This window comes from Bos indicus, chromosome 22, assembly GCF_029378745.1.
Source record: "Bos indicus isolate NIAB-ARS_2022 breed Sahiwal x Tharparkar chromosome 22, NIAB-ARS_B.indTharparkar_mat_pri_1.0, whole genome shotgun sequence".
NCBI lineage: Eukaryota > Metazoa > Chordata > Mammalia > Artiodactyla > Bovidae > Bos > Bos indicus.
The window spans coordinates 53294090-53306600 of NC_091781.1; the positions used below are offsets into that span (position 1 = coordinate 53294090).

Genomic DNA, 12511 nt, shown 5'->3' on the forward strand with positions numbered 1-12511 from the left:
TGCCTCCTGAGAAATCTGTATGCAGTTCAGGAAGCAACAGTTAGAACTGGACATGGAACAACAGACTGGTTTCAAATCAGGAAAGGAGTATGTCAAGGCTGTATATTGTCACCCTGCTTATTTAACTTCTATGCAGAGTACATCATGTGAAATGCCAGGCTGGATGAAGCACAAGCTGGAATTGAGATTGCTGGGAGAAATACCAATAACCTCAGGTATGTAGATGACACCACTCTTATGGCAGAAAGTGAAGAGGAACTGAAGAGCCTCTTGATAAAAGTGAAAGGGGAAAGTGAAAAAGCTGGCTTAAAACCCAGCATTCAAAAAACAAAGACCATGGCATCTGGTCCCAGCACTTCATGGCAAATAGATGGGGAAACAGTGACAGACTTTATTTTCCGGGCTCCAAAATCACTGCAGATGGTGACCGCAGCCATGAAATTAGAAGATGCTTGCTCCTTGGAAGAAAAGTTATGACCAACCTAGACAGCATATTAAAAAGCAGAGACATTACTTTGCTGACAAAGGTCCATCTAGTCATGGAATAGATCCATGGTTTTTCCAGTAGTCATGTATGGATGTGAGAGTTGGACTGTAAGGAAAGCTGAGCACTGAAGAACTGATGCTTTTGAACCGTGGTGTTGGAGAAGACTCCTGAGAGTCCCTTGATCTGCAAGCAGATCAAACCAGTCAATCCTAAAGGAAATCCATGGTAAATATTCATTGGGAGGACTGATGCTGAAGCTGAAGCTTCAATACTTTGGCTGCCTGATGTGAAGAACTGACTCATTGGAAAAGACCTTCATGCTGGGAAAGATTAAAGGTGGGAGGAGAAGGGGACAATAGAGGGTGGTCAGAAGTACAGGTAGTGACAGGTACTGGGGCTTGTGACTGGTGTCTGAAGCCCGGGCAGTCTTGTGGACTGAACCCTTAATCTGTGGGGTCTGCACTGACTCCAGAGTTAGAATTAGAGTTAGTTATAACTGAGTTAGAATTGAATTGAAGGACTTCCCTGGTGGTCCAGTGATTAGGACTCCGAGCTTTCAGTGCTGAAGGCCTGCGTTTGATCCCTGGTCAGGGAACTAAGATCCCATAAGCCATGTGGCATGGACAAAAAGAAAACCAGTTGAATTAAATTGCAGGACACCCAGTGGTGATAACTAGATATTGGTATGGGGGAAAAGCCACACATTTGGTGTCAAAAGTGTTAGGCATAAAAACAGCTCATCCCTAAGCCAAAGGGCAAGCTCGTCTAGAGATACGAGGAAATAGAGTGGAGGGGGACTGCCCCCTTTCTGTCTTTTGAAGTTCAGTAAAAACCTCAGGATCAGGAAACGGGAGGCCAGAATACTGAGAGTCATTCTTTCAAATCCATGAAACTAGCATTCCTATGGAGACCATTTGCTTCCTGAAACCCTGGGAGGTGGTGACCCACAGCCATGTGGGGAAGCCTGCTGTGACCTATAGACCCAGGGCTTTTACCTTGGTGGTGATGCAGGCTCTTGTAATCAGTGCTTGGGCACAGCTCACCCCATGACCTGGGAGCTTGGCCTTGGCAGAGGGGGGCAGCGCCAGGGTTCAGGCAGAGAAGGCCTCCTGGGCTCGGGCTGACACTTGCAGCTTCACCAAAGCACCAGGAGGTCCAGAAGGAGCATGTTTCTGTCTGTTCAGGCTTACGCTGCCAAGATGCCAGTTTGGTTTACAGATACTGTTACCCTTGTGCCAAGCTCCAAAGAGGGCTGGTTTCTAGGAAATCGAGGTTGGTTGTATGGTTCGTGCGGTATTCCAGCCAGAGCCTGGATGAGGTGACTCAGAGTATGTGGTTGTCAGGACTTCCTTTCCAGGTTCCTCCCTCCCCCTCCTGTTTGGGTCTCCCCCAGCTCTCAGTATGCACACAGACCCAGTGGACTCTCCAGGTCATCATCTTTCAAGGTCATTTCCCCCCGAAGCTACAGGGCTCTCTGTTGACCATAATCAAATAAGAGGCATGCAGGTACAGACGTGGCCTCGACACCTGTCACGCCCTTTCTTCCTCGGGTCTCTTCGATGACCTCCTGTTCATTTTTTAGGCCTTGCCCAACCCAGTCGCCATCACAGAGTGTCCACCACACTTTCCCTTCCCCAAGTGGAATGAACATTCCCTTCCTCGGGTCCCATTGCATCTTGTTAAATTCATCCCAGTGCTGCTGTTTCTTTTGTTGAGATAAAATGCACAGTAAGTGAGGTTCGACACATACGTTTGTCAAATGTACACAGTCACGTAGCCACCACCATAATCAAGACAGAACAGAATTGGTCCCCAAATTTCTGCATGTTCTCCTGTAGTTCTCCTGTAGTCAGACCCTCCCTTTCCCGTCAGTCCTCGGCAGCCGTAGATCTGATTTCTCCCCAGAGCTTCCCCTTTGTAAGAATAGCACGCACGTGGAATTGTAAGGTAGATGGCTTTCCAGTCTGGCTTCTTTCACTTGGCAAACATCATGTGTTGTGTGTATCCTTGGGTCATTCCTTCCCGAGTGTTCATAACTTTTCGATCATATCTCTGCGTGGACCTCTTGTGCCTTATCTGCATATCTGAACGCTTTCCTGTCTGTCTGGTCGGCACACAGCCAAGCTCCTCCAGGGCTGGACGGTGCCTGTGTGCCCTGAAACCCCAGACTGAACTTGGCAGGGTGGTGCTGGGCAGCCGCGCATTGACAGTGGTTGTCTTTGACCGACTCTTCCTTGTGGGAGGAGCCAAGTGTCTCAGGCAGCAGGGCCGCTGCGCAAGTCTGACCCATCCTGGGCTGCTGCTCTCTAGGGCCCTGGCTGGTCCCAGCTTGGGCTTTGTGTTCAGCAGGGACCCAGAGAGCCGCCCAGGGAAGGGCAGGCTGGCTTCCGATAAACCAGCCTGCCCTCACTTTGATGGTGGGGTGCCAGCACGTTTACTGGGGACTTTGGCAGAGTCTGTGGATCCCGTGGCCCTCCGGGGCTCTGTGTCTGAAATTCCTGGGGGTGTGGTGCTGGCGTGTGCCTGTCTAGTTCCTCTAGGCAGGAGAAGCCCTCTTTGGGCCTTGTTTTCCCTGAGTCACAGCCACGCCGGCTTGTGAGTTAAAAATAGGCCTCGGGACATCTGCGCCATGACAGCCCCTCCCTGGGCCCCAGGCTGACCTGCAATGCTTTTGTAAATATTTGGGAACTTGCAGTTCTCAACCGTTTTTCCTCCTGCCTAGTCTCCTGGGCCAGCTCATGTTTGAAGCACTCAGGCTGGCGGCACACGTGAGAGGCCCTGGAGCTCGGAGCCGCTCCCAGAAGCCAGTGGAAGTGGTAGCGTTCGCTGTAGCGACAGTGGCTGCGTTGTAGAGCTAAAGGGGTTGAGTCCAGACTGACCAGGGTTCCCCTCCCTGCTGGCCCGGGCCATAGACGAGTTACACAGCTTCTCTGCACCCAGGTTCTCCCTTGCACGTTGTCTGCTCCTCCCCCGGCCCCAGGGTACTGCCAAGGGTTAAAATGACTGAGTGTGTAAAGCACCTCGCAGGCCCAGTGCACAGGTGGCTACTCTGGCCACCTCTCGTCTTGCCAGCTGATTTTGCCAGCAAACATTACGCCTTTGCATCAGCCATCTAAGGCAAGGATTAGAGGCTCTGAAAGGAGGATTCAGTGGCGTCCACACCTCCTTCCGATGCTGCTCGGATCTCCTCCTCTGTTTTGGTCTGCCACCGCTGTGTCCTTACATCACTTCAGCAGCTGCCCAAGTGGCACTGGTAACTCGGGACTCACCAGCCGCGAGAGGACTGTAACCACGCTTAAAATAGACACGTCCCTTGGCTGTGCAGGCCCCCGGTAGCCCCTGGTGTCTACCCTCCCCGGCTGAGCCGGACGCTGGGCGGCTGGAGGCCACAGACCTCCCCAAGAGGCAAGCCAGGCTCTCCTTGGTCCAGAAGCCCTGAGGGTATGTGTCCTCAGCCTCTCCCTCCATGGCTGCTGCTGGCCAGAGGTTACCAACCATTCCTCCAAAAGCAGCCTGGGAGGGCGTGGGGCCGGGCACAGAAGAGACAGAGCTGGAATGGCCGCACCTTAGGCCTAGCTGCAGTGAGTGGGGGGCTGGACTAGTTCTGGCCTTGGTGTAGCGGGGTGAGGGGAGCCGCTGGGAGGTTTTTAAAGGTGGAAAGTGAGGCAGGCCTGCCTAAGAGGGCAGCCTGGGAGGGGAGCTCGGAAAGAATAGATGGCTCTATTTAGTTGATCTTGTTTCTTCTGAAGCCCCAGACGAGGTCATTGTGCCTGAATGTAAGTGTCTCAGAGAATGTAAGTGTTTCAGAGCAAGGCTCTCGCAGAAGGGTTCAGCCCTTCCCGTTCAGAGGAGACGCCCAGACGGGGTGACGTTGCTCCCGGAGCAGCGTCCCTCTCCTGCTGACTTTAAGTCTGTCTGTGACCCCTTCCTCCACGGCCTCCTCCCTGTGCAGGTGCCACCATGGAGTCTGACCGCTGCTGAGCAGCCCCGGGCAGGAAGCGCGCAGCCAGGAAAGGTGGCCCCAGACGGTCACGGTCACCATGGCGTCCACCAGCGCGGAGAGCCAGCTGCAGAGAATCATCCGCGATTTACAAGGTACGGCTTAGCGCTGAGGGAGCTGTGGTTGTGCTTTGCCGGGGCCAGCTGAGTTTCAGCCCTGTGATCTCTGTTTACACTGACGGTAATCGGAGCCCTTGGCATACATCACTGAAATATTTGGGGCTCAGATGTCCACCCCGTGTGAGGCTGGAGGAACTTGCCTGGCCCTCGTCTCAGACACTGTACAGGCAATGTGTAGACAGAATCAGATACCCGTTTCTGTGTCTGACTATAGTGTGTGTGTGTCTGTGTGTGTGTGTACGCACACCACCGGGCAATGCTGGAGCTGGCTCCTCTGTGAAGGAGTATTCACCCGCCCTCTGAGTAGGAAGACGACATACCTGCCTTTCTCGTTTTGCTCTTCCACCTGATCCCGGTGAACTCACTCCAGTTGGGCCTTCTGCCTCCCAGCCTTTCCTGAGCTCGGCGTTGCCCAGCGACAGAGACCGGCTCGTGGGCCTCGGCTGCACAGAGGGAGAGCAGGCAGGGGTGCCTGCGAGGAGAGCAGGCTTGGAGGAGTGGGCTGTATTCTCTACTGACTGCGGAGTCCAGGGCCCAAGGCCACCTTTTGGTGCCGTCCCGAGGGTCAGAGTTTTAGCAAGTTTTCCATCCCTCATGGATCACCAGGGCAGATCTTGTGAGCCTCTCTGGAGCACCAGCGGATGTGCTGTGCCCCCTTCTTCCACGGCACGGGGGCCCTGGTGACACTCCTAATAAACTCAAGGTCCAGGTTCCTTACTGCTCAGACCTGTGATAACCAACTGCAGTCGCTCCAGGCCATTGGAGGCCGCAGGAGTATTCATTGTGAGGTCAAAACTGGATGAGATAAAAATCACTTTCTCAGGCTTCTCTCCTATTTATGTAGAGCTTTGGGCCTCTACTAGCTGATGATTACGTGGCATTTCACTGTGCCAGGCACGAGTCTCCTAGATAATAACTCACTGGGTCCTCACGTTTGGTCCTGTGAGGCAGGAACCATTTCATTCCCATTTTGCAGATGTAGAAACAGACCCAGAGAGGCTAAGTGACTTGCCTAAGGTCACCCATCCCGTCAGATAGAGCCTAGGTTTGCACACACAGCTGGTGCCATGGGCTGCGCTCTTAACCACATCAGTGTACATCCAGCTGCAGTGTGAGATGCCTCTTTCCTTTTTAAATCTACACACACACATGGGCACACACATACGCGCGCGCACACAGAAGGTACAGTGACAGTCCCTGCAAATCCGAGTTGGCCCTGGTCTTCAGAGCCTTCTCCACAGAGTGGACCGTCTTCTCTGTGTTTCAGTCTCGGTTCTCAAGGATGGACTCTGGGAGCTGGGTCCTGATTGGAGGGAAGAGAGAGGAAGGGAGGAGCCCGTGGCAGAGCTCGTGAGCCTGGGAAGAGGACAGGCAGCTGCTTTTGTTCAGTTGCCCTTCTGCACCCCACGAGCTGTCCTTGTCTGTCATCCCCCACGTCCCAGGTCATCTCAGTGTCCAGTACGCAGTGCTAAGAGCACCTCAGTGGGAAGTTTCAAAAGGCATCACACTTTGTCAAGACCCTTTCCTTTCATCTGTTGGTAACGGGCAGAGTTTAGAGCAGGAAATTTCATATTCCATATCCAAGGCTTCTTCCTGCATTTCAGGAGTTCCCACGTCAGGTTGTGAGCTTTGCCCTGCCTGAGGGTGGAGGAGGAAGGCTCTGTGTCCTTCCTGGTCCCTGGCCCCTGGCCCTTGGAGCCCCCACGGCAAATGCTTCTCATTGGGCACACTGGACACTGGTCACGTGTTGTGAGACTCAGTCCCAAAGAACCTGTCTTTGCTGTTGGCTCCCTGTGCCTGAGGGGTCAGAGTTGGTTAACTTTTAACAGCTCAGGCCCAGCTTCAGTCCTTGGCACATCTGCTTTCTAACGGCTCCTTTTCTTTCAAGAATTGTCAGTGAAGGCAGTTTTGTCTTGCATATCTCAAACCATCTCAGCTGGGGATGTTTTTCTCAGGGTCTAAACCAGACCCAACTTCTGACAGTCCCTCTGTTCCACAGAAGGGCTGTGAGTGTCAGAGGGATTTCTCCTCTTTTTCTGCATTAGTAAGTAAATTGTCTTAGAAGTTAAGAGAGGACCTCTGGGGTCAGCACCAGGATTCTCTTGAGAGAACCAGGGTTCTTGTGCCAGCTCTGCCATTTGCCACCCTTAATCTTTGGCCAAGTGCTCTGACCTCTCTGTGAGCTCCTTGTCTGTGAAGTGGGGATGAAAATGCCCACCTTTGTCAATTCTACTTTGTACCTTTTTTTTTTTTTTTCACATTTTAACAGCTATGAAATTGGGCTCATCTTAAAATCAATTGCATCTTCAGTTCAGTTCAGTTCAGTTCAGTCACTCAGTCGTGTCCAACTCTTTGCGACCCCATGAATTGCAGCACGCCAGGCCTCCCTGTCCATCACCAACTCCCGGAGTTCACTCAGACTCAGGTCCATCGAGTCGGTGATGCCATCCAGCCATCTTATCCTCTGTCGTCCCCTTTTCCTCCTGCCCCCAATTCCTCCCAGCATCAGAGTCTTTTCCAATGAGTCAACTCTTCACATGAGATGGCCAAAGTATTGGAGTTTCAGCTTTAGCATCATTCCTTCCAAAGAAATCCCAGGGCTGATCTCCTTCAGAATGGACTGGTTGGATCTCCTTGCAGTCCAAGGGACTCTGAAGAGTCTTCTCCAACACCACAGTTCAAAAGCATCAATTCTTCGGTGCTCAGCTTTCTTCACAGTCCAACTCTCACATCCATACATGACCACAGGAAAAACCATAGCCTTGACTAGATGGACCTTTGTTGGCAAAGTAATGTCTCTGCTTTTGAATATACTATCTAGGTTGGTCATAACTTTTCTTCCAAGGAGCAAGTGTCTTTTAATTTCACGGCTGCAGTCACCATCTGCAGTGATTTGGAGCCCGAAAAAATAAAGTCTGACACTGTTTCCACTATTTCCCCATTATTTCCCATGAAGTGATGGGACCAGATGCCATGATCTTTGTTTTCTGAATGTTGAGCTTTAAGCCAACTTTTTCACTCTCCTCTTTCACTTTCATCAAGAGGATCTTAGATTTGTTGAAATACAGCAATTCCTGCCTCGCAGCACTCTGTTGAATAAGGAAGACACACAGAGGTCTGGCCCCTAAGCGGCACTCAGTTGGCAGAAGCAGATGGTGGTGTTGCTCTTGCCATTGTCGTCATGACCACTGTTTGCACATTCTGGGACCTCAGGAAGCCTGGATCTACCTGTACTGAGCAGTGGGGTTATGGTGAAGAACAAGAAACATGGTGGGGGAGAGGATAAAGCCCTCAGGAAGTCTGTGTTAGGGACTGCTGTAGGATTCGTCCATGCAGCGGACGTTTTGTCCAAATACTGCTTGCAAATTATGAGGCCTTCTTGGTGGGCTTACAGGGCCAACCGAGAAAGGTGCCGAGTCGGCGGGCTCTCAGGACAGCCTCGTGCCTTCTGACTCGGAGTTCCAGCCCACGGATGTTTACGCAGCACCCACGTGTGCACAGTGCTTTGCCATCGTGGACCACTTACTCCCGCTTCCCCGGGTCATCCTGCTGCTCTCTCTGAGGCCAGACTCCATCTGGTTACATGTTCCTGTTTGTTGTCTTAAAGATGCTGTGACAGAACTAAGCAGAGAATCTAAGGAAGCAGGGGAACCCATCACAGATGACAGCACCAACTTGCATAAGTTTTCTTATAAACTTGAGTACCTCCTCCAAGTAAGTGACTCCTGCCATGTGTTGCTTTCTGCTCTGTTGTCTCTTGTCTCCCTCTTGGTTGCCTCATCAATACACAGGACGCAGCTCCAAAAGCTTGTGGAGCTGTTGAGCCCTCCTGGTTAGACTGAAGGTCAGAGCTATCCCCAGCCTCCAAGTGTGATCCTCTGGGGAATCAGATTGTTGCCCCTCAGGATGGTGTTGGGAACTGAGAGCATTCTTCAGAGATTTTGGCTTCCCTGGTAGCTCAGCTGGTAAGGAATCCACCTGCAATGCAGGAAATACCGGTTCGATTCCTGAGTCAGGGAGATCCCCTGCAGAAGGGGACAGGTACCCACTCCAGTATTCTTGCCTGGAGAAGTCCATGGACAGAGGAGCCTGGCAGGCTGCAGTCCAGGGAGTCACAAAGAGTCGGACACGACTGAGCGACTGTCGCTTCACTTCAGAGATGTATGTCCTCTTAATGCAGGTCACAAGGTCTCTGTATAGCAGAGATCTTCACTTTGGGGCAATCCCATACCCCTTTGGCATCCCAGTGAAAGCTATGGAATCTCTCCCCAAACATAGTTATACATACCTGGTCACATCTTTTCCAGGAGGCTGTGGGCCCTCTGAAGACTATCCAGAAGTCCCCATTTTAGAGCCTTGCTCCTCAAAGTGTGGTCATAGACCAGAAACATCTGCATTACCTGGGAGCAAGGCAGAAGTGCCCTCTCGGTTCCCACCTTGACCTGCTGAATCAGGACCTCTGAGGTCAGCCCAGGAAGCTTTCTTGTAACACGTCCACTGTATAACCGAGCTTTTATCTGCTCGGTTCAAGAAGCACAGATCTACAGAACCTGCAGATGTGGAAAAATATAGGCAACTACAATAGGTAGGAAGGAAATGGAGCAATACAATAACAAAACTTATCTCAGGGTGATGGTATTAGGCATTATAATTTTTTCTTTTCTATTTTAGTTTATTTTATCCAGACCTCCTAACAATGTATGCACATGTTTTATAACCAGAAAAAATGCCATAGAACGCTAGGTTATGGGACGATACCTCTATCATTTGAACACCGTGAGTCTGCACTGTCACCTCCCACCAGAGCGTATGGCATGAGAGCCCACTGGAGGAGGTGTCGCGGTGTCTCGAAGTCTCACCTGTCATGCGCCTTTTCAACTGGTTCTATTGTTTTACACTGTGGAAGTATTAATGGGCTTTTTTTTTCCCTGAATTCACCCATTTTGGTTTGGGTTTTGAAATGACTCATGGCTGACATTTATTTGGGCTTATTCTATGTATATTAAAACAGTACTGAAACTCGAGTTGCATAACTGGGGTAAGATGTCACTAACGCATTTCCCTATGTCGAGGCACTGTTAATAACTCTTCATGTTGCCCTGGAACTTTTCTCTTGCATTTCTTTTCCGTGTGTTAATAGCATCTTTGGAGTCTTCCACCCAGCTCTATGCACAGAGGTCACTTTAGGGGCCTGTTATTCCTGAATCTCCCTGGTCATATGACCTTGAGCTAGTTGCTTAACCTCTCCTAGGCTGTTTCCTCACCTATAAACTGGGGACTAAAACACCCTCATTCATCAGTAAGTAAAAATAATGCCAATAAAGAGCCTCACTCAGTGCCAGGCAACTAAGCAGCTGTTGTCATTACCCATCGTTAAATGGTGGGATAAACAGCAGTGTGTTTGAACGTCCTCTCTCTCCTTTCTCTGCCCAGTTCGATCAGAAAGAGAAGGCCACCCTCCTGGGCAACAAGAAGGACTACTGGGATTACTTCTGTGCCTGCCTGGCCAAGGTGAAGGGTGCAAACGATGGGATCCGATTCGTCAAGTCCATCTCAGAGGTGAGTGAAACAACCACTGATCTCACCTCTTCCCCTCTCCGGCTTAAGCCTCTCTCACAGAAGCCTGCCAGTGAGCGTTTACCACGCCCAAGAGTGGCTGAGTCCCGACTGTGTATGAGACCCCAGCCCACACGTCACCTCACAGGGTGGGCTGTTCACATTGCAGTCTGCTCATGGTACCCCCGAAGAGATGGACAGCACAGGACACCTTCACCTTTTTTTTTGAAGAATTGGTTTCTTAAAGAAAATCTTTACAGTTTGCTAGGCTACTTTCTCTATGCCCAGAAAACTTAGATTTGAGATGAAGACAGTGTAGTGGGATCTTGAGAGACATTTCTTAAAATGCCAGCAATAAGCAGCTTCCCATATTAAGTTCTAAGCCCCCCAAGAGCAGAATGCCATTGCTTTGCTGTTTTACAAAACTCTGGATCAACAACAACACACATTCTCTGTCTCATCAGTCTAGTCCATTTGTTAGTGAATGACTTTGCACATTAGGGAATCCACCTAGATTTGAGACAGGAGGTTTATACATTTCATCTTTCTTTTCTGTATCTCATCAGTAAGTCTAAGGTCCCTTTAAAACCAGAGCACATGCTCCTTGGCTGGCCTCCCACAAAGGCCACAGGGTCATGTGCTCTGGGAAGGACTCCCCAGCTGTGACTCCTGGAGCCGGGTAGGTTTCCTCTTACAGAGAATGACAGCGTTAGACATGCGGACCCTGAGGGCTGGGCGTCTTCCACCAGCTGTACCTTCTGACAGCTGAGAAAATGAGGGAAGATCCTGGCTCAGAGGAATTGGTTTAACGTCCAGATGTACAGACAAGTCTTGTGAGGTCGTGCCTGGTGGGACACTCGGGTACATGATTAAGTGTTGTATTGCTTCTCTATGTAGTGCAGTGAGTTTTGATTAGATGCTAACAAAAGTTAAGGAATTGAATGATGAAAGTGGACCCGTGATCTCAAAAAGTTCTTAAAAAAAGGCTATGCAGTGTCTTCATTTGCTATACAAAGGAACTATTGTTGTTCCCTTCCCCAAAGGATGTTTAAAAAGACCTTTTAACATAACTCCTTTCACACATATAATGGATTCAGTTAATAGGCCTGACTTAAAATGTAGCCTCAAGTGTTTGCCTTTAAAAAATAAAATGTTCTAAGTGCTGTTACTCTGGCCATTTTATTAATTAGGACAGGCCCTTTCCTTGGGAGCTTATAGACACAAGCTGTTATGTGGGGTTTTTTTTTTTAGATTCAGCGGGACCTGGGTGTGGATGTGTGTGCGTGTGATCGATACGCTTCACTTCACGATGCTTTGCTCAGCTGTATTCAGCTGCCTGGGTCCCTGGTTGTCACGGCTAAGCACTTTGTTCTCACCTCACTCATAAGTGGAAAGCATCTAGACGTGGGGATGTCACTCTCCCCGAGCTCTGTCGGGACCACTCCCTGTGGACATGCCGTGGTGGATTTTACAAAACCAGTGGGTCAGGCTGCCGCTACCACCTTCATTTCCAAACCCTCTGGCTGTACCCTGAACCCACAAAACTCACATGGAGAAATGTCCTACAGACTGACAGAAATGTCGTATGAGGTTTCACACCTTCTTATTTTTTAAAATTACCTCATATTGTGGTATCATTTCCTCAAGTCAGCGATGAGAAGGCATGGAACCCTGAGCTTAAAGGTGGTGGGAACGGAGATGTTTACAGCATCGTGAGCATGCTGGTGCTGGAGGCCATACGTCCTGTTTCCTGTCAGCCCAGCGCCGTGTTAGCTTCTTAATAGGATGGAGGGTTGTTGTCATTGTTCAGTCACTAAGTCCTGTCCGACTCTTTGCGATCTCACGGGCTGCAGCACGCAGGCTTCCCTGTTCTTCACCATCTCCTGGAGCTTGCTCAAACTCATGTCCATTGAGTCAGTGATGCCATCTAACCATCTCATCCTCTGTCGTCCCCTTCTCCTCTTGCCCTCAGTCTTTCCCAGCATCAGGGTCTTTCCCAGTGAGTTGGCTCTTCACATCAGGTGGCCAAAGTGTTGGGAGTTTCATCTTCAGCATCAATCTTTCCAGTGAATATTTAGGGTTGATTTCCTTTAGGATTGACTGGTTGGACCTCCTTACTGTCCAAGGAACGCTTAAGAGTGAAGTGTTAGGACTGTCTTTTGGTTAGACCGCTGCCGCCCTTCCCCAAGCCGCCAAGGTAAACACTTCTGACCTTTGAAGAGATGGGAGGGAATGAGGCTTGGCTGACCCCGGTCAGAGCCAGTAGCTAACAGAGCAGGCGCATGTGGTAAGTTGGCAGGTTTTGAGCTCCTGCCTATTATCCTGAGCGTCTGGGGCTGGATCATCAGG

The 12511-nt window shown here is 50.4% G+C and overlaps 1 protein-coding gene across 6 annotated transcripts in view; it reads left to right on the forward strand.

The window, feature by feature from the left end:
• FYCO1 (FYVE and coiled-coil domain autophagy adaptor 1) overlaps positions 1-12511 on the forward strand; it is a 103770-nt gene that overhangs the window by 30918 nt on the left and 60341 nt on the right. For 4 of the 6 annotated variants that reach the window (XM_070776811.1, XM_019984330.2, XM_019984326.2 and 1 more), the window contains exons 2-4: positions 4440-4582; positions 8214-8320; positions 10040-10165. In XM_070776811.1, the coding sequence (XP_070632912.1) occupies positions 4528-4582; positions 8214-8320; positions 10040-10165 (288 nt within the window). In that variant the 5' untranslated portion in view covers positions 4440-4527. Of the gene's footprint in view, positions 1-3792; positions 3929-4439; positions 4583-8213; positions 8321-8389; positions 9192-10039; positions 10166-12511 lie in introns of those variants that run through there. The other 2 variants (XM_019984327.2, XM_070776813.1) reach the window with 2 other exon arrangements.